At 35.5% G+C, this 25,116-nt stretch overlaps 1 protein-coding gene across 1 annotated transcript in view; it reads right to left on the bottom strand.

Annotated features, from left to right (window-relative positions):
- The window catches only part of LUZP2 (leucine zipper protein 2), a 265,710-nt gene that overhangs the window by 16,992 nt on the left and 223,602 nt on the right, over positions 1–25,116 (bottom strand). Inside the window, 1 exon segment of the mRNA XM_047072511.1 lies at positions 9,144–9,255. Coding sequence (XP_046928467.1) covers positions 9,144–9,255 — 112 coding nt within the window.

Raw genomic sequence — 25,116 nt, 5'->3', positions numbered from 1 at the left:
TCTATTAGGAGCTTATCAAACTCAGGGCACCTGGGTGGCTCAGTTGGTTCAGTGTCTGACTTCGGCTCAGGTGATGATGTCATGGTTCCTGAGTTCAAGGCCCACATGGGGCTCTGTACTGACAGTGTGGAGACTGCTTAGGAGCTTAGAGCTCCTGCTCTCAGCTTAGAGCTCTCTCTCTCTCTCTCTCTCTCTCTCCATCTCTCTCTACCCCTCTCCCCCATCTCAAAATAAATACACTTAAAAAAAATAAAAAAATAACTTATCAAAGTCAACATCTAAAAAACAAATAATCCAGTTAAGAAATGGGCAGAAGACATGAATAGACATTTTTCCAAGAAGGCATCCAGATGGCTAACACACATGAAAAAAGGCTCAACATCACTCATCATCAGGGAAATACAAATCTAAACTGCAGTTAGCTATTACTTCACACCTGTCAAAATGGCTAAAATTAACACAGGAAACAACAGATGTTGGCAAGGATGCAGAGAAAGGGAAATCCTCTTACACGGTTGGTAGGAATGCAAACTGGTGCAGCCACTCTGGAAAACAATATGAAGGTTCCTCAAAAAATTAAAAATAGAACTGCCCTATGATCTACCAACTGTACTATTAGGTATTTACCCAAAGGATACAAAAATAGTGATTTGAAAAGACACATGCACGCCGATGTTCATAGCAGCATTATCAACAATAGGAAAATTATGGAAGGAGCCCAAATGTCCATTGACAGATGACTAAATAAAGAAGATGTGGTATGTATATATACATACAATGCAAAGGAATACTACTGAGTGATGAAAAAGAATATAATCTTGCTATTTGCAACAACATGGATGGAACTGGAGAGTATTATGCTAAGTGAAATAAGTAAGTCAGAGAAAGACAAATGCAATATGATTTAACTTATATGTGGAATTTAAGAAACAAAGCAGATAGATATGGAGGGGAAAAAAGAGGCATACCAGAAAGCAAACTCTTAATACAGAGAAAAAACTGAGGGTTACTGGAGAGGAGGTAGGTAGTGGGATGGGTAAAATGGGTGATAGGTAGTAAGGAGGGTATCTGTTGTGATGAGCACTGGGTGTGTATGTAAGTGATGAATCACTAAATTCTATGCCTGAAATTAATATTACACTGTGTGTTAACTAACCAGAATTTAAATAAAAACTTGAAAGACAACATGGAAAAAAAGGAAATAATGAAAACAATCTGTTGTATAACAGCATCTAAAACGAAAAATGATTAGGAAGAAATTTAACCAAGGATGTGACCGAGCTATACACTAAAATGATAAGACACTAATGAAAGAGATTGAAGAAGGCACCAATCAATGGACAGATTCTCTGTTTTCTTGGATTGGAAGAATAAATATTGCTAAAATTTCCATGCTATGTACAGCTATCTATAGATTCACTGTAATTTCCATTACAATTCCAATGTCTGTTTTTACAGAAAAAGGAAAAACCATCCTAAAATTCAAATGAACCCACAAAAGATCTCAAATAGCCAAAGCTATCTTGAGAAACAAGAATGAGGGTGACAATATCACACTTGCTGATTTCAAACTATATTATGATAATAAAACTGGGCTCTTATTTCACACCACTCACAAAAATTAACTTGAAATAGATTAAAGATTTAAATGTAAGCCCTGACTAGAAAACTCCTAGAAGAAAACAGGGAAAAACTCTGACCTTTGTGTCGGCAACAATTTCATGGATATGACATCAAAAGCACAAGCAACAAAAGCAAAAATTAACAGGTGGGACAACATCAAACTTAAAAGCTTCTGCACAGCAAAATAACAAACAAATGAAGAGGCAGCCTATGGAGTGGGAAGAAATATTTTCAAACCAGTTACCTAATAAGTGGTTAATATCCAATATATATAAGGAACTCACAGAAGTCAGTAGTAAAAAATAAATAATTTTGATACAAATAGGCCTATCCATTATTATAGATGAAGACCTCAACCCTCTCTATCACTAATTGATAGATCATGCAGACAGATAACCTGTAAGAATATAGTTGATCTGAATAACATCATAAATCAACTGGACCTAACTGACAATTATAGACTTTTTCATCAAACAGGAGAAATACACATTCTTCTCAAGGTCACATGGGATAGTTACCAATGTAGACTCTATTGTGGGCCATAAAACACACCTGAACAAATGCAAACTATGCCATCAGACTGTAATGGAATTAAACAGCAAGTCAATTACAAAAATACAGCTGGTTGCTATATGGAACTCTATGTACTATTGCTCAATTGTTCTGTAAATCTAAAACCGCACTAAAAAAAAGTCTATTAATTACTTTCTAAAAGATACCATTAAGAAAATGAAAAGTTAAGAGGTGCCTGGGTAGCTCAGTTGCTTAAGCATCTCACTCTTGATTTTGGCTCAGGTCAAGCCTCTGAGACCAAGTCGTGCTTCAGACTTTATTCTGATAAATAAACAAATAAAAGAAACAAATAAACAAATAATTTATTTATTTGTTTATTTGTTAAAATGAACAAATAAAAGAAAATGAAGAGATACAAAACATACTGAGAGAAATATTTTTAAGTCATATATCTGGCAAAGGATTTACATCCAGAATACATAAGGAATCTTACCACTCAACATTAAGAAGAGAAACAGCACAACCAAAATATGGGGAAAAATTTTGAGTAGATATTTCACCAAAGAAAATATGTGAGTTGCTAATAAGTATATGAAAATGTGTTCAATATTATTAACCATTAGGGAATTAACAATTAAATCTATAATGAAATTTGACTTCACACTCACTAGAATTTGCCTTCTAAGCAAAAATTCAGACAATAACAAATAGTGACAAAGATGTGGAGTAAATGGAACTCTATACATTACTGATTAGGTTGTAAATGCAAACATTTTGGATTTACAGTGCACACACTTTGGAAATTCATTTGTTTCTTAAAAATTCAAGAAAAAACTATATTCCATTCCATTTCTAGGTATCTACTTAAAAGAAATTAAAACATATGTCCACACAACGCTGTTTATGCGAATATTCGTAGCATCACTATTCCTAATGGCCAAAAAGTAGAAAAATCCAAAAGGTATCAACTGGTGAATGGATAAAGAAAATGCAGTATAGTTGTACAATGGATCTTATTCAGCAATAAAAAGAAACAAACTACTGATAGGTATTACAACATGTATGAGCCTCAAAATCATTACACTATGTGAAGGAAGTGCATGCAAAATACTACATATTATATGACGAACTTATATATGATTTACAAAAAGACAAACCTATACAGATAAGAACGAGGTTAGTGTCTGTCTAGGCTGAGGTTGAGAACAGATTAACTGTACAAAAGGCATGGGGATCTTAGTAGAGAGATGGAAATGTTCCAATACTGGACTGTGTTAATGGCTGTACAACTCAATAAGTTTCATGAATAATTGAAATACACACTTAAAAATGTGTGACTGTATGGTATGCAAATTATACCTCAATAAAGTTGTTTCTTAAAAACTATCATAATTTGTAATAAATAAATTAGCTGTAATGTACATGTTTACTCATTTTAGTTTTTAAAAAAATTTTTTTTAATCTTTATTTATTTTTGAGACAGAGAGAGACAGAGCATGAATGGGGGAGGGTCAGAGAGAGAGGGAGACACAGAATCCGAAACAGCCTCCAGGTTCTGAGCTGTCAGCACAGAGCCCAATGCGGGGCTCGAACTCACGGACTGTGAGATCATGACCTGAGCCGAAGTCTGACACTTAACTGACTGAACTACCCAGGCACCTTATTCATTTTAGTTTTTAAGAGAACATGAGCCTTATCTGTTTACAAGTAAATGGACAAAAATTAACTTAAACTTTTCCCCCTGTATTTTATCTGAGAACAACAATATAATTGTCCTCATTAATTAGCATCAAAATTGGGGTCCGTATTAGAAATTTATCTTTATTTCTGCATCTTCACTTAATCACAAAGTCGTATGGATTTCTCATTTTGATATTCTGTTGACTTCTTTTTCTCAACTATTTCTGTTACTGGCTTCATTGAGGTCCCTATTTTATCATACTTTCATTATTTTTAAAATGTCCTTATTTGGTAGTTTCTAGATTTTTGAATTTCATAGAGTAGAAAACAAATTAAAAAAAAAAGATATGGGGATAAAACTGCCAACCATTAATTTTGCCAAATAAGGCCACTAAAATTAAATTTTACCTTAAAAACTACCATCCACTTTATTTTAGTTTATAAATCTTAGGTTACACTGACTAATCTTTGATTAAAGACAACTCCCATAAGATGCAGATGCCAATTATTTCAAAATATATCCAAAATACGCAGGATATAAGTATGAGAAAGTAACTGTATTAGTATTCTCCAGAGGAAGAAATAGGATATACACATCCGTATATAAGGGGATTTATTATGGGGCTTGGCTCATGCGATTATGAAGGCTGAGATACACCGTGATAATGTCCTCTGCAGGCTGGAGAATCAGGAAAACTGGTGGTACATCAATCCAACTCTCAAGTACGCGGGGAGCTGAGGATGTAACTTCCACTGGGGAAGTCAGAGGGATGCTGCTGGTCTAAGTCCCAGAGTTGCAAGGGCCAAGATCCAAGAGCTTTGATGTCGGGGGCGAGCAGCAGAAGATGCATGTGCCAACTCAAGAAAGAAATAATTCACACTTCTTTCATCATTTTGTTCTATGTGGGCCCTCAAGGGATTAGAGAATTCCTGCCCAATCCTCTTTACTTCATCTACTGACTCAATGCTAATCTCTTCTGGGAACATCCTGTCAGACATCCCCAGAAATAATGTTTTACCAGCTCTCTGGCCATGTTGACACATAAAATTAACCATCACAAATTTACCCCTTGTTAATTTGCGACCCATATGCATCACTTTTATCCCATACTTAATTGCCAAATAAAGACAATAAGGAGGCCATAATTCTGCCTAATATAACTATCTTACAACAGAAAATACACTTAACCCCTTTCCCAGAAATGGATACATTTATTTTGCTTTTACTCTATGAAATTATGTTTGGATACCTCATTTGGACATTAAATTAAAGCAGCCCACATTAGGGCTGAGTCTCCAGCTTTGTTAGAGTCAAGTTGAAGTTATTTTCATATTACAGTATTAAAATGGAAGCAAACACATTTCATGATATTCAACACAAATAAGAATATTCTTGGTGTTTTTAGACAAGCTGAGTAACAATACTTTTCATAGATCCAAAGGTCCCCGTACTTTCTTTCTGTAAGGTTGAAGAAGTCTCTTAGCATTGGGGAATCCCTGGAAAGGAACTATAGAGCTCTCCATGCGTAAGATTAATCATACTCTGGTTACTGCTGCTTGGGTGATGACGGTCCACTAAATTTCTCATGGAGACCTTAGCAACAGATGAAATCACACATCAGTTTCCTGCTCAGTTCCACAGTCCTACATCAGTACATGGTTACTGATAAATGAAGGGTTTGCGGATGGATCTCTCCTACGCACTCTCAAAAGTCACACCACAGTCTTTCATCATTTAAATTAGAGAGCATTACTTAAGCATTGCCCTTTTTAGAAGGTAAATATAACAGAGCAGGAGAAGCAGAAAATCCATTATTAAACAACATACTAAAGGGATTATGTGTTATCTAAACCAAGGTTTTGCACATTATAGCTCATAGGCCATCTGCCTCAGAATCACCTGGATTGGGAAGAGGGTTGCCAGATCCATGTAAACAAAACAAAAAACAAAACAAAACAAAACAAAGCAAAACGAAACAAAATGAATACAGGTTACATTTAGTCCTATTCATTTAAAATTTCCTGAAGAATTTGTCAGAATCTTGATTTTTAAAAGCTCTCCACATGATGTTTATGATCACTTACATGTGAAATACATTGATACTAAAACTGGGTTGCACATTAGAGTCACTGGAGTAATTGAAAAAATAAATATAACTAATGTCTATACCCCAGATACCAAGATGTTGAATTAATTTTCCGGATGTCAATTCCAGGCATCAGTATTTTATAAGAACTCTTGAGGTGATACTATTGTGAGGGCAGCTAAGAGCTGTAGGTGTAAAATTTGAAAATTGATGTTCACAGCAGTGCCACTAATTCCTACTGCTTACATCTGGTGTATTTCACTCATCTACATTACTCACACAGCCTTTAAAGGTAAGTGAGTCTACAGCCTGTGAATATTGAGCACTCTCTGAACTACAAAGTGTAACTTCTTGGAAGTAGAAGCTCCAAGACTAAAATCTAGACTGAGGCCAGGTTAGAGACAGACCATTCATCTTGGTGCAGGTGGACGCAGATTTTTGAAGGGGCTCAGACTGGGACCTGCAAACAGGTAGTAGCTGCTTATGAGACTTTTGAAGGGAAAGGAATTGCCAGTGACAAAAAAAAAGGACAATAAAACTAGGAAAGTGAAACAAACAAACAAAAAACAACAAAAAACAATTTATAATTTTGGGTAGGTCTCACTCTTGATAAGAAAAGTAGACCAGAATGTTGTTTTGGGGAGCCTTGGCACAATACGCAGAACTTTTCAGCTTTGTCTCCAGTGGGAACATTTTGCTTGTTTGTTTGGTAGGCTTAATGAAGCCCTGTTCTTTGTCCTTCTAGATACTTTGGCCACCTCATTACAAGAATGGTTTGCTCAAGGCACACATATGTCAGTACAGAGGCAGGAATAAGGCAACTGAATTCCTCCTAATATAAGAGCTCAAAGCAGTACTGTGAAGGATCAAGCCTGAGCATTACTCATAAGTGTGCTGCTTCCAAGATTCTTTTCCTTCTTTTTTAAAAAATTCATATATATCATTAAGATATAACCCAGTATTTTTTTTTAATTTTTAACATTTATTTTTATTTATTTTCTACAGACAGAGAGAGACAAAGCACAAGCAGGAGCAGGCTCCAGGCTCTGAGTTGTCAGCACAGAGCCCGATGTGGGGCTCGAACCCATGAACCACGAGATCATGACCTAAGCTGAAGTCAAACACTCAACCGACTGAGCCGCTCAGGCATCCCAAGATATAACTCAGTTTTAAGTGTATAGTCTAATGATTTGCTATATGTCTATGTGGCAAAATTATTTTTTTGGTAGTTTTAAGAAAATACATCAAGAAATAAAAACACACTCCTTGAAATTAATCCTATGGTCTCATAACTTAATTGGACACAGATATCTAAAAACCTGAACTACAACCTTAATTCAAACCAAACTCCTTAGAGCATGGGAATCCAGGATCTCTCATATTTAAGTCCCAAATTATCCTTTTAGGCATAGATCCCACCACTGTCTGCACTCTATTCTCTAGTAATTTTATTCCGATGGTTTCTTGTTTCTGCATGTTTGCTCACACTGTTAGAGACCTGTCTTCATCAAAAGGTTCCTTCCAGGGGCGCCTGGGTGGCGCAGTCGGTTAAGCGTCCGACTTCAGCCAGGTCACGATCTCGCGGTCCGTGAGTTCGAGCCCCGCGTCAGGCTCTGGGCTGATGGCTCAGAGCCTGGAGCCTGCTTCCGATTCTGTGTCTCCCTCTCTCTCTGCCCCTCCCCCGTTCATGCTCTGTCTCTCTCTGTCCCAAAAATAAATAAACGTTGAAAAAAAAAAAAAAAAAAAAAGGTTCCTTCCAGCCCAAAGCCTCCCTACCTTCTTCTTCCTTTGGAAGAATTTCATTTTTACTTCTCATTGGTTTTATTATGTTCTAAATTGGTACATGTTTAAATATGAGAGTTGAAGGCAAAATTGTTGAGAAACTCATCTTTCTAAATTCACATTAGCGGCCAATAGAAGAAAAAGAGATAGACTTGGTTAACTTATGTGTCTCTTCTGCTTTATTTCCTTTCAGTAGCCGGATCTCTTTTCAATCATGAATAGTTTCAGCATACTTTTCATTCTGTCACCTAGATTAAAGCCTAACTTTGAATCTACTCAACACAATTGTCATTTGCTGTTTCTCAAATCCAGGCGTTATAGGTCTGTAAGTGTGCCAAAGTCCCAGAATTAAAATTTCATTACATTATTATGAGTAAAAAAAACACCCATAGCACAAAACTACATATTTCTTATTATCATCTGAAGGTTAAGAATGTATCTTCTTGGGGCCCCTGGGTGGCTCAGTTGGTTGAGCATCTGACCCTTGATTTCAGCTTGTGTCATGATCTCAGAGTAAATGAGATTGAGCCCCACATCGTGCTCCATGCTGAGCATGGAGCCTGATTGGGATTCTCTCTCTCTCTCTCTCTCTCTCTGCTCCTCTCCCCCACTCATGCTTTCTCTCTCTCTCTCTCTCTCTCTCTCTCTCTTTCTTTCTCTTTCCATCTGCTCTTCTCCACCACTCATGCTTTCTCTCTCTCTCTCTCTCTCTTTCCCTCCCTCTCTCTCTTTCTGTCTCTCTCTCTCTCTATATATATATATATATCACAGAGTGATATATATATATATATATAGAGAGAGAGAGAGAGAGAGAGTAAATAAATAAGCTTTAAAAAAAAAGAATCTCTCTTCCTTCAATGTAATGTCGTTGTAATGCTGGGTTCATTTGTTTTACAGGCAGAATACTATTGAATCACATCCTCGGGGTTTTTTTGTTTGTTTTAAAGATTTTAACAGCTTTTTGTCATGTGGTCATGGGAATGGGCATGTTCCGGAGCCTGTGGTCACCCCCTTACTTCCCCTTACTTACATAGTACTCCTGAGAGTCTATTACATTTCCTAAAAGAATACCTACACTTCACTGACATCCAAAAGACATCTGCTTTTTCACATTTTAAAGTACAATGTTTAGGGGTGCCTGGGTGGCTCAGTCAGTTAAGCGTCCGACTTTGGCTCAGGTCATGATCTTGCAGTTTGTGAGTTCGAGCCTTGCATTGGACTCTGTGCTGACAGCTCAGAGCCTGGAGCCTGCTTCGGATTTTGTGTCTCTGTGTCTCTCTGCCCCTCCCCCACTTGTGCTCTGTCTCTCTATATCAAAAATAAATAAAATGTAAAAAAAAAAAAAATAATAAAAAAGTACAACATTTAGACAGTAGATATTACATAGAAATAGAAAGCTTCATGGTGGCATGAACTAGAACTGTTAAAATGTCTGTTTCATGTTGAATACGTGAAAACCACTTTAACTTATTCTTACACTTAGAGGATTGCACTCAGTAGTGTTCAGATTTTCTTCCTTTGTTGTCTCAATTTGAGAGCTCTCATTGCTTCCAGTAAAGGTTTGTTGAGGCTAGAGAAAAGGAGAGAGAGAAGTAGGTTCAACAAATAGATCCATGTGACTATTATAAAATATGATAAAATGGCAACACCACACTCAAGGAAAATTAAGCACTGCTTCATATCTCTGGAAACCTTAAATACAATTTTAAAATTCATCTCTTTAGGAACACTAAAATTTTTTAAAGCCAGTTTTTCAGGCTCTGTCCAGGGAAGTGTATTCATAATTAATATATGTAAATATCCCTATAGATTGGTCTAAGATTTTCCACTGAAAGTGCATTTCTTGGGCAAAGCTGATTTGAATATGCTGTTAGGCTCATCAATCTATGAGGGTACTATTGTAGGATAGACAAAAACTAAACTCAGTGAATGCTAACTTGCTTGGATCTGAAACTGTGATCTCAGTGGATCACAGAGGAAACAGAAAAGAGGGTTCTAAGCTTTGGGGACCCAGGAAGATAAAGACAAAGATATGGTCTGATCAAAGTGCCCAAGAACCCACTCAGATTTTCTCTTTGCTACTCTCTGCACAACACTGCCATGGTTTTCCATAGGCAGTTTCATTCCTTAGCAGGGGAACTTCCTTACAAAAGTAATACTTTAAGAATACAAAAATATTTAATAAAACTAGTAGAATATCAAACACAAAAAATCAAAACTAGTAGTACATTAGAGAAACAACAGAAAATAAAGCACCTTAGTTGACTAAAATAGTCTCTATATTAAGTTACCCAAATGCTGGGCTTTACCTGTAACGGTAAAAACAAGCAAACAAACAAACAATAGAAAAATAAAGTAAGTAAATGAAATTCTTTTTTCTTTATAACTTAAAGGAATTGAATTTCATTGTAGGAGATCCAGAAGACAACAAGTTTTTCCCCTCTCTTAGTCCACCTTTCTCTCCTCTTCTTCCTTATTTAAGACCCCTATCTTCTGATCTCCCCTCTATACCTTACTTAAGATAAGAAATTTAAACAGGTAAACAAAATGTCTTTGAATAAGCCAGTACTCTGTGTTAGATGTTTTTGGTGGATAGAAAGATGAGAAGGTATTGTTTCTGTCTTCACAGAATTTACACAAAAATTAATAAAAGAGGGCACAAGCCCTGAGTGATTAAGGGAAGAATGAAGGAGAACGTTCCAGGTGAAGGGAACGGTACAAGCAAAGATATGTAGGAAGAAGACTCAGCTGTTGCTCGGTTGCTTTATAGGGTAGCAGTAGAGTGAGCACAATAAAAATGCCACAAGTAGCAAGGAAATTCCAAAATTGAGCAGCCAAGTATGTATTTCAGTTTAGTAGCCAAATGAAAGTTCATTTGATATTTTTTTTTCAACGTTTATTCATTTTTGGGACAGAGAGAGAGACAGAGCATGAACGGGGGAGGGGCAGAGAGAGAGGGAGACACAGAATCGGAAACAGGCTCCAGGCTCTGAGCCATCAGCCCAGAGCCTGACGCGGGGCTCGAACTCACGGACCGCGAGATCGTGACCTGGCTGAAGTCGGACGCTTAACCGACTGCGCCACCTCATTTGATATTTTAAAGCAAGCATATAAAATGGCCAGAGCTCTGTGAGCATGGTGCAGCAGCAGCATAAAGGCAAAAATGGAAGAGAACATAGGGTGTGGCAATCAAGAAAGAAACGATAGATATAGATCAAGTAGATGGTAACAGATGCCAAACTGAAGTGCTCTGGCTATCGAAAAGAGATTGCTCTTTGTCGAGAGCAATGATTAGAACCTACAGAATTTAAAAATTCTACAGAAATAGAGAAACGTGGTGAAAAAGTAGGTTTGTAGCAAGAAGGGTTTAAAGCACTTGTGACCCTTAAATAGATAGGTGCTATTCAGTAACAATGTTAAAAATGTTAACATGAATCAAAAGAGCCATTTAATCTAGCTAAAACCTACTGGCCTTTTTGTAACCTACAGATTACAGACAGTTTGAAGAAATAGGTTAAAAAGTACAGGGGGAATAAATAAATACGAATAGTGAAGGAGAGTCTCCTCTGCCTTTCGCAGCAAAAACCACAACTGCAAAAAGATAGAGTAAATCCCACTAACAGGCAAGGAGAAATTTTAGCATATTTTGTTTCTGTTGAACAATCAAATCATTGAATGAACAGTCCCAACATACCTTTGAAAATTTATTTACTGTATAACAGCATTAAAGGAAATTGAAGTACAAAACTCATCCATCATCCTAGCAATAACTACTTTTACTTCTCAATGTTGCCTTCCAGTCTTTGTCCATATCCACACGAGTATTTTATATAGTCACGATTATAGTGCCCATGACATATTTAATTGTTTTTACACAGATTATATATATGCTTTATTTCCTAAACATAAATATAAGGATATAACTCTCCTTTACATGTCTAAATAATGTTTCCTATAATGAACTTGTAAAAATGTATATTGCAGTTAAGGATATTGGTGGTTCTGGATTTTAGGTTATAATATTGTGATAATATCAATCTTCTTGGTACCAGTCTTCAAGACAGCTCATATCATATTAGTCATTGGTTTAAACGTCTGTCTCTCTTCGTAGGTTGGGAACCCATGAAGGGAAGATATCATGCTTTATTCATTATTGCATCCTTTGAAGCTAGTACACATTTTACACTCATTAAGTTCAGTTGTTCTTTTCATTATTAATTTAAGATACATTTCTTAGGACAAAAAAGAAAATAAGAATTAAAGATCGGTACTAAATCAAGAGGAATAGAGATATTTATGCTTAGAGAAATCTTTCAAAATGTGACAATCTTAATTACTTCTTGCAGCATGAGTGAACATTTATTGTGCATCCATTCTGTGACAGTGGTATATTTGGAACTGAGATCAAACATTAAAACCACAGTTCTTGATCTCAAAGAGCTACCATTAATTCCTCATTAACTGTTCATCATGTCTTCTACCTTGCTAATAGCTCCTGATTTCATTCTGGGGGGTTACTTTTCATGGGATGGTGTTTCCAAGGAATTATTTTATATATCAAGTTCCCTGATCTATCAAGATGTTGGCACATGACCCAAGTTAGGTCATGAAATCTCCATTCTTAGAATTTAATATTGATTACATTAACAGGAGGCTATAAATGGTTATGTACATTCTTTCCAATAGGGTGCTTTGCCCAAGTTGTTTCTACAATAAGACCCATTTGATGGTTCATACTCCCAGTCTTCTGAAGCAGCCTTTGTTTCTGCCCATCCCCAGATATGTTACTTCTGTCATTTCCTTGGTATTAGGAGCTCCTGAGGTTCTACCAATAAAGTCTCTTTATTTAATTTGGTAAGGGTCAGTGCTGTTTGCATGTAATCACAGAGGCCTGGATGAAACAGCAGTCAAATAAAATAAAATTGACAGCATAACATAAGGGTTTAGGCAGAGGTTTTGCATGGAAACTAACAGGATGGAAAGCTAACCCAGCTAGAGAAGCTCAGAAGAATAATACCAGGCCCACCAATGATGGAGATTACATTTTAGGGTAGATATTCAATATCCTCTTAAAAATATAAATATGTAGTGTATTAATAAATTATAATGTTTAATATTTTCTCACGGAAGTACTGTACATTTGTGAAAATGCTCCCAGATTTTGGTGGTAAGGCTGAGACAAGGAATATATCCAAAATAAAAGGTTTTATCTATCTATCAATCATCTATCTATCTGTTTTTGTGGGCTTTTGCTACTTTGGATAGATGATAGAAAGGTCTTCATTAATTATTAAAGTCACAAAAAGTTGAGGGAAAGGAATGACAGTGAAACTTTTCTCTTCCATACGTTTGCCAGGGATACCCTTGTTTCCACATATTAATAAATCAGGCTATCATGGGGCGCCTGGGTGGCTCAGTTGGTTAAGCATCCAACTTCAGCTCAGGTCATGATCTTAGAGCTCATGAGTTCAAGCCCTGCATCGAGATCTCTGCTGTCAGTGCAGAGCCAGCTTTGGGCCCTCTGCCTCCCTCTCTCTACCCCTCCCCTACTTGCATGCACTCTCTTTCTCTCTCTCAAAAATAAAAAAAAAAATCTTTCAAAAATTAAAAATACATTAAAAAATTGGGGTGTCTGGTTTGGCCACTTCTTTATCAATACTAAAGTTATCTCAATTTTGCTACAGGGAAAGACTTGTATATTGTGTATATTAATTACTTTTAACAACTGGAGGAAATGATACATTGCTTCAACAGTGTAACGAAGTATAAAAAGATAAAATGCTTTAAATACAAAAATGTAGTATTTAATTGATGAACTGCTTACATTTAAACATAATACATGCATTCCTTAACATAGGCTTTTGATGTCAGTGAGATGCTCCTGGTGGAAAGAAGCCTTGTTGAGTCTCATGAATTAATACAGAATGGGAACTGACTTTCGGGGAAGATAATGTGTTTTTGGAGTTAAAAAATGAGGACTCAGATTCTGGACTAGCACACAAAAAAATTGGGGACTTGGAAAACTTATATAATATTGAAGGGTCTCTGTACTCCATTGCCTTGCTAAATTAAGTCAAGAACACCTAAAGTGAAGTATGTTTTTCCTTTTGGTTGTTGTCATTTTTTTTTTTACTTTGTATTTTTAGAGCAATTTTAGGTTCACAACAAAATTGAGAGGTACAGAGATATTTTCACATAGTCCCTGTCACACACATGTGGAGCCTTCCCCATTATCAACATCACATGCCAGAGTGATACAAATGTTATGAAAGATAAACCTGCAGCACATCATAATCATCTAGTGTCCATAGTTTTCATTAGGGTTCACTCTTTGGTTTGGACTAATGTATAATAACATATATCCCTCATTACATTATCAGAGTATTTTTCATGGATCTAAAAATTCTCTGTGTTCTGCCTATTCATCCCTACCTTCCTCAACCCTGGAAACCACTGTCCTTTTAATATTTTCCATAGTTTTGCCTTTTCCAGAATGTCCTATAGTTGAAATCATACACTAAGTATCTATTTCAGATTGGCTTCTTTCATTTAGTAATACGCATTTATGTTTCCTCCATGTCTTTTCATGGCTTAATAGCTCATTTATTTTTGGTGTGGATTCATATTCCATTGCCTGGATTTACCACAGTCTAGGACCAGATGACTTCAGTGGTGATTTCTAGCAAAAACTTAATGAATAATTAATACAGATCCTACTCAAACTCTTGCTAAAAACAGAAAAGTGAATGCTTGCAAACTCATTTCATGAGGCCAACATCACCCTAATACCAAAATCAGACAAATACGCTGCAAAAAAAAGAAAGTTGCAGGACAATATCCCTGATAAACGTAGATGCAAAAATTCTCAACAAAATATTACAAATTAAATTCAAAACTACATTAAAAAGATCCTATACCATCATCAAGTGGGATTTATTCTATTGATGAAGGATGCCTCAATATCTGCAAATCGTCAGTGTGGTTCATCACATTAACAACATGAAAGATAAAATCATAGAATCTTCTCAATAGATTCAGAAAAAGCATTTGTTACAATTCAACATCCATTTACTCTCAACAAAATGGGTACAGAGGAAACATACTTAAACACAATAAAGGTCATATATGACAGGCCCACAGCTAATACAGTCAATGGTGAAAACCTAAAAGCTTTTCCTCTAAGATTAGGAACAAGGCAAGACTATCCATGCTTGTCATTTTTATTCACCATAGTATTGGAAATTCTAGCCAGAGCAAGTAGGCAAGAAAGAATAAATAAAGGTGTCCAAATGGAAAAAAAGAAGTAAACTTGCTGCTTTTCACACATGACATATTATATTTAGAAAACCCTAAAGACTACTCCAACAACCTGTTAGAACTAATAAATGAATCCATTAAAGGTGTAGTATATAAAAGCAATACACAAAAATCTATTGTGTTTCTATATACTAATAATAAATTATCAGAAAGAGAAATTAAGAAAATAATCTGTTACAATAGCATTAAAAAGTATAAAACTCCTAGGAATAAACTTAAACAAGGAGATGAAAGACCTGTGCACTAAAAACTGTAAGACATTAATTAAATAATTGCAGAAAGCACAAATACATGGAGAAATATTCCATGCTCATGAACTGGAAGAATTAATATTGTTAAAATGCCCATGCTACTACCCAAAGAAATCTAAAGATTCAGTGCAACCCTTAACAAAATTCTAATGAAATTTTTCACGGAAATAGGTCAAATAATCCTAAAATTCATGTGGAATCACAAAAGACCCCATATAGCCAAAACAGTCTTGAGAAAGAACAAAGGTGAAGGCATCAGGCTTCCCAATTTCAAACTATATAAAGAACTACAGTAATCCCAAACGTATGGTGTTGGTATAAAAACAGAGACATATGGATCAATGGAATAGAAAAGAGAGCTCAGAAAAATACCTCACACATATGTTCAATTAATTTATGATACAAGTACCAAGAATATACAATGAAGAAAAGACAATCTCTTCAATAAATGGTGGTGGGAAAATTAGACAGCCACATGCAAAAGAATGAAACTGGACTGTTATCTTATACCATGCACAAAAATTAACTCAAAATGGATTAAAATCTTGAATGTTAAGACATGAGACTATAAAATTCCTAGAAGAAAATGTAGGTGGTAAGCTCCTTGACATAGGTCTTGGAGATGATTGGACATGAAAAGCAAAGGCAACACTAGCAAAATTAAATAAGTGAGATTACATCAAACTAAAAAGCTTCTTCACAGCAAAGGGAACCATTACCAAAATGAAAAGGCAATACACTGAATGGGAAAAATATATATTTTTGAAATCATACATCTGATAAGGGATAAATATCCAAAATACATAAAGAGCTCATACAAGTCAATAGTAAATAAATAAACAAATAAAAATAAATAACAAAACAAAAAACCATACAATTACAAAATGAAAATATCTGAATAGACATTTTTTTTCCAAAGAAGACATACAGATGGCCAACAGTACTTGAAAAGATGTTCAACATCACTAATCATCAGGGAAATGCAAATTAAAAGCACAATGAGCTATCACCTCATACCTCTTAGAATGCCTATTATGAAAATGGTAAGAAATAGCAACTGTTGGTGAGGATGTGGAGAAAAGGGGATTCCCTTGCACTGTTGGTAGGAATGTAAGTTGGTGTAGTCATTAGGAAAAACAGTACAGATTTTTCTCAAAAAACTTAAAAACAGAACTATTATATGATCCAGCAATTCTACTTTTGGGTATTTTCTGAAGAAAACAAAAACACTAACTTGAAAAGATATATGCACCCCCATGTTCATTGCAGCATTATTTACAATAGCCAAGGCATAGAAACAATCTATGTGTCCATCTATGGACGAATGGATAAAGAAATACACACACACACACACAGACACACGCAATATTATTCAGCCATAAATAAAATGAAATTTTGTTACTTGTAACAACAGGGTCGGACCTTGGGAATATTAAGTAAAATACATCACACAGAAAATGACAAATACTATGATCTTATTAAAAACAAAAAAAGCAAAAACCAAGAAACAAGCTCAAAAATATAGAGAACCTATTCATGATTGCCTGAGGTAGTGACTGGGTGGTGGGAGAAATGGGTGAAGGGGGTTAAAAGGTATACATTTTCAGTTATAAAATAAGTAAGTTATGAGGATTTAATGTACAGCATGGTGGCTATTGTTAACAATACTATAATGCATAATTTGTAAGTTGCTAAGAGAGTAGATCTTCAAAGTTCTCATCCTAAGAAAAAATAATTTTATAATGATGTACGGTGATGGACTTCAACTAGAAATTATTGTGATGATCCTTTTGCAATATATACAAATATCAAATCATTATGTTGTATACCTGAACTAATATAATGTTATACATCAATTATATCTCAATAAAAAAATGAAAAAATCCAAAGGGGAATGGGTAAAAGGAGAAATCTGGATAGTGGCATATCACTGAAATTATATTTTTTTTCTAATCATTATCTTTAATGTTGTGAATTTTTGAATTACAGGTTGAAAATAGACTTTCCTTAGGAAAAAAAAAATAACAGATTGTGTACTTAGTAGGTTATATGGTGTACAATAGTGGGCCCACAGAAATATATATGATATGTCCTATGATAAAAGAGTAAATGTCATTTTATATGGCAAAGGATGTGATGAAATTAAGGTCTTTGAGAAGAGGAAATTATTCAGTCTTGTTCAATCAGGCTGCCATAACAAAACACCACAGACTGGGTGGCTTAAATAACAGAACATTTATTTTCTCACAGTTTCTGAGTCTGAAAATTCCCAGATCAAGACCTAGCAAGGTTTGCTGTTGGTGAAGGTTTTCTTCTTTACTTGGACACTGATGCCTTCTAAGTTGTTCTCACATGGCAGAGAGAGAGAGAGAGAGAGCGAGCAAGCTCTCTGGTATCTCTTCTTATAATCCTACCAGATCAAGGCTGTAACCTTATGACCTTAATTACTTAATAACTTCCTTAAGGGTGCCTTCTCCAAATATAGTTAAAGCTTCAACATGGGAGTTTTAGGGGGGCACAATTCAGTCTGTACCACCCTGGATTATATGGATGGGCCCTAAATACCCTCCTGAGTGCCCATATAAGACAGAGGGAGATTTCATAAAGACACACAGAACACAAGGTTATGGCAGATGAGAATAGAGGCAAGAAGGATACAGTCACGAGCCTCGGAATGTTCACAAAGGCACCAGAAGTTGAGAATGTTCACAAAGGCACCAGAAACTGAAGGAGGCAGCAAGCACAGTTTCCCCTAAGACTCCCAGAGAGAGTATAGTACTGCCAGATTCAGACTTCTAGTCTCCAAACATGTGAGAGAATAAATTTCTGTTATTTTAAGCTATCATCTTTCTGGTAACTACAGGAAACTAAACAACTACCCCTTCCAGTAATTTAGAAATGTCTTACTCATTTTCCTAGCACTTGAATATGTTCCATCATTCTATAGAAGGCAAAATAATTTTAAACTTCCTCAATAGTATATCCAAGGTTTTCTTGTCTTTTCTGAGGAAAAATCCCAAAGCCTAAACCTTTCAGAGAGTACTGAGAACCTGTCTTAAGCATGAAAATTTCTATTAGAGAAACTGTTTTTTTTTAAATAAATAAAATGAGAATCCCTGACAGTATACTTGTCAAGAAAGAATTCCAGAATAAATGGCAAATCTTAGTCATTTCTATATTCTGTTGGAGAAACCATAGCATATATATTACACATGTGGCTTTTCTCTAATTTAACTTGATTTTTGTGTAGTGTGTACATATTTTTTAATATAGCACATGAGGAAACTGGAATAGGTGATATGTGAAGTTCTTTCCTTAGCAGTGGAAGTTTCCAGAAAAATAATCAGGGAGTGTGAAGGTGAATGACATGGAAAAACAGCTTTGATTCTGGGCTCACAAACAGTATCATCATGGTGATGATAAATTATATATATATATAATATATATATATATATAACTATATATAATATTTATATCACAATATATTTCTTTCAACTCTAAGTACTTTATTTTTTTAATGTGTATTATTTTTGACAGAGAGAGAGAGAGCGTGCGCATGAGTGGGGGAGGGGCAGAGAGAGAGGGAGACACAGAATCTGAAGCAGGCTCCAGGCTCTGAGCTGTCAGCACAGAGCCTGACACGGGGCTCGAACTCACAGACCACGAGATCATGACCTCAGCCGAAGTCGGACGCTCAAGTGACTGAGCCACCCAGACGCAGCAGTAAGCACTTTAATATAACACTTAATGGTCTTAAGATAAAATGGGATAGATTTCATTTCTAACCAATATTCAATAACAGTGCTTATATTTACTTTCCTACCTGAAAAAATGGGGGAGGGGAGACTGTAAAAAAGAGGAAACAATGGTATGAAGAAAACTGACAGCGGATAACGAGGGGCAGTGGTACCTTAAAGACAAGACACAATTGAAATGCACAGGGCCTGTATCATGGGCAACTAGAGACCAAGAGAAGGGTATTGAAGAACTGAAGCAGAAATGATGGGCACCAAGACTAATACTGTTAGGAATGAATTCTGCCACAGCCTACATATGCAGTGGCCTCTCAAGACCAAACCATGGCCCCTATCTTTCCTGTGATGAGGACGATGAAGATGAGTGAAGAGACTGGAATTGCTTTGTTGACCTAATTTAGTTCCCAGGGTCTTAACAGAAAAATGAGATCATGACCTTTTTAAAGGCAAAGACAATGCCTCTTTCATCTCCACAACTCTTCACAAATAGCATCAAGATGGACAAAGAATAGAAACATCACAGAACTCTTCATCTTGTAACTCACCTGAACTCTGTGAGGCAGCTATTATTAGCTCCATCTTCTAGGCAAGGAAACAGACTTTGAGAGGTTCACTGAGTCACCCACATCAAACAGCTTTGGGATGACAGAACTAGTGATTAACCCAAGCTGTCATATTCCAATTTCCTTGTATTTCCAACTCCATCTTAATACCTCCCTACTAGAGATAATGGTTGACAGGATTCATAACCATTTACTGTATGTCCTCTCTTTGACCTCAAGTTATGTAATGACTTTCCCCAAGCATCTAGTTTCTGTATTATGTGCTATAGATGAAAAGGAGGGGGCCTTTACAGAGTACTCTTTCTGTAGTGTCTAGTTTGCTACATTGTACTTTAACTTCATTAAAGCTTGCCTTGGGTTCAAGTAATTGCTCAAAAAAAAAATTAGTGGACATAAAATTACACTCCATTTGAAGAATATAAATACCCACATATATTTATTAAATTAAATTTGCCAAATACATTATTTTTCTGTATACTCATTAAGTTTGATCTAATAAAAATTTCTGATAGTTTTTATAGGTTGTTGATAAATGAAAGTCATAAGGCAAGGTGGTATGAATGTCATCCACCCATAATTTTCCCAGAACCATCCCTTTTTAAACTTTAGCTCACATATATAAAATGAGGCAAAGAGAGTGACCAGAAAAACTGCATGTGGTGATAATTGAAACAATTTTTAGAGAGATGATTCAGAAGTTATAAAAAGAAAAAAAAAAGGTGAAAGAAAAAAGCTTCTCCTTGTTCCACCTCCATGTCTATCCTCAAGGTAAAATAATACGCTACAATCCAAATAAAATTTGTCATTAGCTAATATATCATTTTCAGAGTTCAGTTAATGCCCTTCTAGTTCTGTGCTTGCAATTCCACTAAAGTCCTTCTGCTTCTCTACAGCAGAAAACACACATCCTTGTCCTTGGTTACCTCTTATTTCCATTCTTATGGTATTTCCTGAATGACAGCTTTAACTTGAAAGCCCAAACTTCCAGACTTTTATTTCTCTCTAGTTCTTCAGTCTCAGATGGTTTACCAAAGTTAGATGATTGCTAAGAGGGAACACAAACCCTCTTGTGGGATTCTGTATAATAGAGTTATCTCTAAATAAGAGTCAACAAATCATTCCCTAAAAAACTAACAGAGCTGACTGGATTCTTAACAAAAACAAATCTTGGAGTTTGCTCAAATCTCCTTTCAGTCTAAATGTGAGCACAAGTTTTCTGTGATAAATTCTATAAGTAAGCACTATCCCGATTAACAAAATTATTTAGTTTGGGGTGCCTGGGCGGCTCAGTCAGTTGAGCAACTGACTCTTGATTACGACTCAGGTCATGATCCCAAGGTCATGGGATTGAGCCCCGCAGCCGGTTTGGAGCTGAGCGTGGAGCCTGCTTAAGATCCTTGTTCTTAGGGCACCTGGGTGGCTCAGCCGGCTGAGTGGCTGACTTCAGCTCAGGTCATGATCTTGCAGTCCAGGAGTTAGAGCCCCAAGTCAGGCTCTGAGCTGACATCTCAGAGCGTGGAGCCTGCTTCAGATTGTGTCTCCTTCTCTCTCTGCCCCTCTCCTGCTCCACTCTTTCTCTCTCCCAAAGATAAATAAACATTAAAAAAAATTTTAAAAAAAAGATTCTTGTTCTCTCCCTTTGCCCTTCTCCCCTACTCGTGTGTGCACTATAAATAAATAAGTAGGTAAATAAATAAATAAATGAAGTTTGACAGGACTCTTTGCAGAAATATCGGGGTATTCAGTGTCTTCTGAACAAGCCACACACTAACCCCCCTGTACTTTTGTTCAATTTGCTCCTTCTGTCCCAACTGGCTTTCTCCTGACTCTGTAATCTTAATCCTACCCGTGCCACTGAAGTCACTCCTTTCACAAATAACTTCCAAAGACTGAGGAAAGTATGATAAGGGATTCTAAGGGATTGCTCTGTGGTTCCAAGGGAGCAAAAAAAGATGTAGACACTTAATAACATTCCCAGGAGAGGAGATATTAGAATTAAGTTATATGGCAATTTTATGATAAATCTGCATGTCAAAGTGTTAAACTATGAGGAAGAAAAAAGATGTATCAGAATCCCTATTTTTGCAGAAAAGAAAATTAAAACTCAGATGATGATTAAATCATTGTCCAAAGTCATAATGTTACGAAATTTGGTCCAATACCATCGCATTAGTTTCCTAGTACTGCTATAACAAATTACAACACACTAATTGGAGTAAAGCAAGGCAATTTATTATCTTAAAGTTCTGTTGGTCATATGTTTGACATGGTCTCAATGAATTTAAATGAAGGTTTCAGCAGGACTATGTTATCTTCTGGAGGCTCTAGAGAAGAACACAGTTCTCTTTTTCCAGTTGCGATAGCCTACTCAGGTCCTTCAGCCGTATCTCTCATCCTTTGTCTTCAAACTCCACAGATCTTTATCACCCATGTCTTCCATAGCCACAACTCCCCATTTTTGCTCTTCTTGCCCACTTTTAAAAAAAATATTTATTTATATATTTTGAGAGACAGAGAGAACAAACAAGCACAGGGTAGGGGCAGAGAGAGAGGAAGAGAGAGAATCCCAAATAGCCTCCACACTGTCAGTGCAGAGCCTGACGTGGGGCTCAATATCGCCAGCGGTGAGATCACGACCTAAGTCGAAATCAGGAGTCTGATGCTTAGCTGACTGAGCCGCCCAGGTGACCTGCTTCTTTGCCCACTTTTAAGGTGTCCTGTTTTACTTTGGACACACACAAATAATCCAGGTTAGTCTCCCTATTTTAAGATCAGCTAATTGGCAACTTCATTTCTGTCAGCAATCTTAGTTCTCATTTGCCATATAATCTAACAAAATCCACAATCTATTTCTAAATTAAAAAAATATATTATAAATAATTCATACATCTAAGAGGAAATCATAATGTAGCCTTCAAAACGCTGTATTTTAAATTTTTGGATGTAGCCAAAGTAAACCCTTTGTAGGAAAATGTATAACTCTAAAATACTTATATCAAAAAAAGAGAAAAGGATAAAACTCTTAAGAAGTCTGAAAATTACCCAAATACAGGAGGAAAATGCTGACAATAAAGAGAGGAGGAAAAATTGTAGAGCTAGAAAGCAAAACCAGACTAGAAAACTTAAGCAGAAAAAAATAATTCTTTAAGAAATATTAATATAATAGACAACTTTGAAGAAATATTGATAGGCACAAATAAACTATTTGGAATGAAAAAGTTGGTATAACTATATTTACAGCAAAATTTTAAAAGACCTAACAATAAAACCACAAATACTTTAAAGCCAATCTATTATAAACCACATATAAAATTGGCAAATTTCTAGAAATATATAACTTTGCAAAACTTACTGAAATAAAAATGAGGAAACTAGTAATATAGTGAATTGCAAGTTACTGGAAAAATGTGCACTCTTTAGTAATTACTGAGAAAATCAATGGTACAGATTAACATTTAATTTGCATATCTAAATCACACTAGAATAATTCTATGTAGATTCAGTAATACAGTAAAAATAATCTGTAAAATATTTGGAAGAAATACAGAAGAACAGTTTTACGACTTCAGGGCGGGAAACTTTTTTTTTTTAAATAAAAAGAGCAATAAGGACTAATCATAAAATAGATTGATAGGTTGATTTGACTACATGGAAATTTTTATTAAAAGATGTCAAAAACAAAGTCAAAAAAGAAAAAAGCACACACAGGAATTGAGAATAGTTATTTACAAATAAAAGGAATGATATTCAGATGTATAAAGGATCCCTATAAATAAAAAAGTAATAGACAAAACTTAAGTAAAGAGAAAAGATATAGTCATGCTTCATAATGGGTAAAACAAATTTTGTGTTACATTAGGACAAGATATCTCTATCTCATTAGCAATCAAGAAAATGCAAATTGAGACTTAAGGGAGCTATCATTTTATACTAAATCAGCAAAATTTTTGCTTTAAAATATACAGCTGGGGCATCTGGGTGCCTCAGTCAGTTAAGCATCTGACTTCAGCTCAGATCATAATCTCATGGTCCGTGAGTTCAAGCCCCATGCTGAGAGCACAGAGCCTGCTTGGTATTCTCTCTCTCTCCCCCCACCCCTCTCTCTGCCCTTTCCCTGCTTGTGCTCTCTTTCTCTCTCCCTCTCAAAAACAAATAAATAAACATTAAAAAAAATACACAGCTAATGTCAGTATTCTGATTATGCTCCAATCCTGTTTTTACGTTGGTTGGTGGACTTATGCGTGTTTATTACTATGTACACAATTTAGATGAAAACATAAAATAATTAAATGCTATTCCAGTTAAAAAACAGATCTGTCGACATAGAAATTGTTCATACTTTGTTAAAAAATAGTTCACAAATCGGTATCCACAGTGTCGTAAGCTTTTGTGCAAAAATATATAAAAGTTTGTATGATATGTACAAAACAGAGTTTGTGAGAGAAAGTATGTGAGGCATTTTTTTCCCTAGCTGGGGCTATTATGGGATTGTTTTATGCTGTATGTATGTATGTGTTTCTGCTTTGTTTTTTTCATGAAATAGCATAGACTTTTTCTATAATAAGAAAAAAAGATAAAGTTATAAAATACTGCAAGTAAGAGAAAGATTAATTCTAGTCAAAAATTTTTTTCAGTTATATGATGGAGAAATCAAGGCTAGATATTAGACTCAAGCCCTGTCTTGTAGGATTGGAGTTTGATATGAGGAAAGATGAATTTGGGAAAAGGAGTCAGATTTCAGCAAAGGTCAAATGAAGACAGTTCTAGAGTGGAGTCTGTGGCAATTAAAAAATAGTACATGAACATGACCCAAGGAAAAAGTTTCATTAGTGGAAAATATGTTATATCAAGTAGTTGATAGATTTGACTTCCAGACTGAGGAATTTAGACTGTGTCCACTAGGTAATGAAGAACTTAGATGGTATCTAAACAATTTTTCATACCTCAACAAACGTTAGACATAATTACTCATAGAATTGGTGCTTGTAACATCAGTCCTTGTGACACAATCCAGTTAACATTTCATATATATTTTTAAAAAGCAACAGCAGCTATGAAGATTGAAAAAGAAAGAAGTCTTCATGGGTATTTCTAAACTTCATTACCAAGTAATATGAAATTAGTAAAAATAAAATGAAGTCATAATAATGTAAATAATAGCTTCATTATTTATTCAAGAGAAGAATTATTCCAAATCAACTATGAGAAATAGAATATGAGTGTTTCCAAGGTGTTTTGAATATGAAACTTGCTGTACTCAACGGAATGACTAATTACTCTATCAGTACTGTTTATTAATATTTCAAAAGGATGTAAATCCTTATTTATATCAGAAAGAATCATTTAACAGTAATTTGTTCTCCTGTACTAATAATTGCCTAGGAACACTTAGAAAATACATTTCTTATGTCCTGTGGTATTGCTGATAATTTTAAGATCCGACAATAACTCACTAACCTGTTTGATGTTACATATATGGATGTGTGTGGCCCATATGCTAATGGATTAGAAGAGTTCAGGGATATGTTTGATTAAAACTCAAAAC

This window comes from Lynx rufus, unplaced genomic scaffold, assembly GCF_022079265.1.
Source record: "Lynx rufus isolate CCGP_SWC_20201006 ecotype Redwood Valley unplaced genomic scaffold, mLynRuf1.p SCAF_9, whole genome shotgun sequence".
NCBI lineage: Eukaryota > Metazoa > Chordata > Mammalia > Carnivora > Felidae > Lynx > Lynx rufus.
This window is presented reverse-complemented; position numbering and strand designations above follow the sequence as displayed.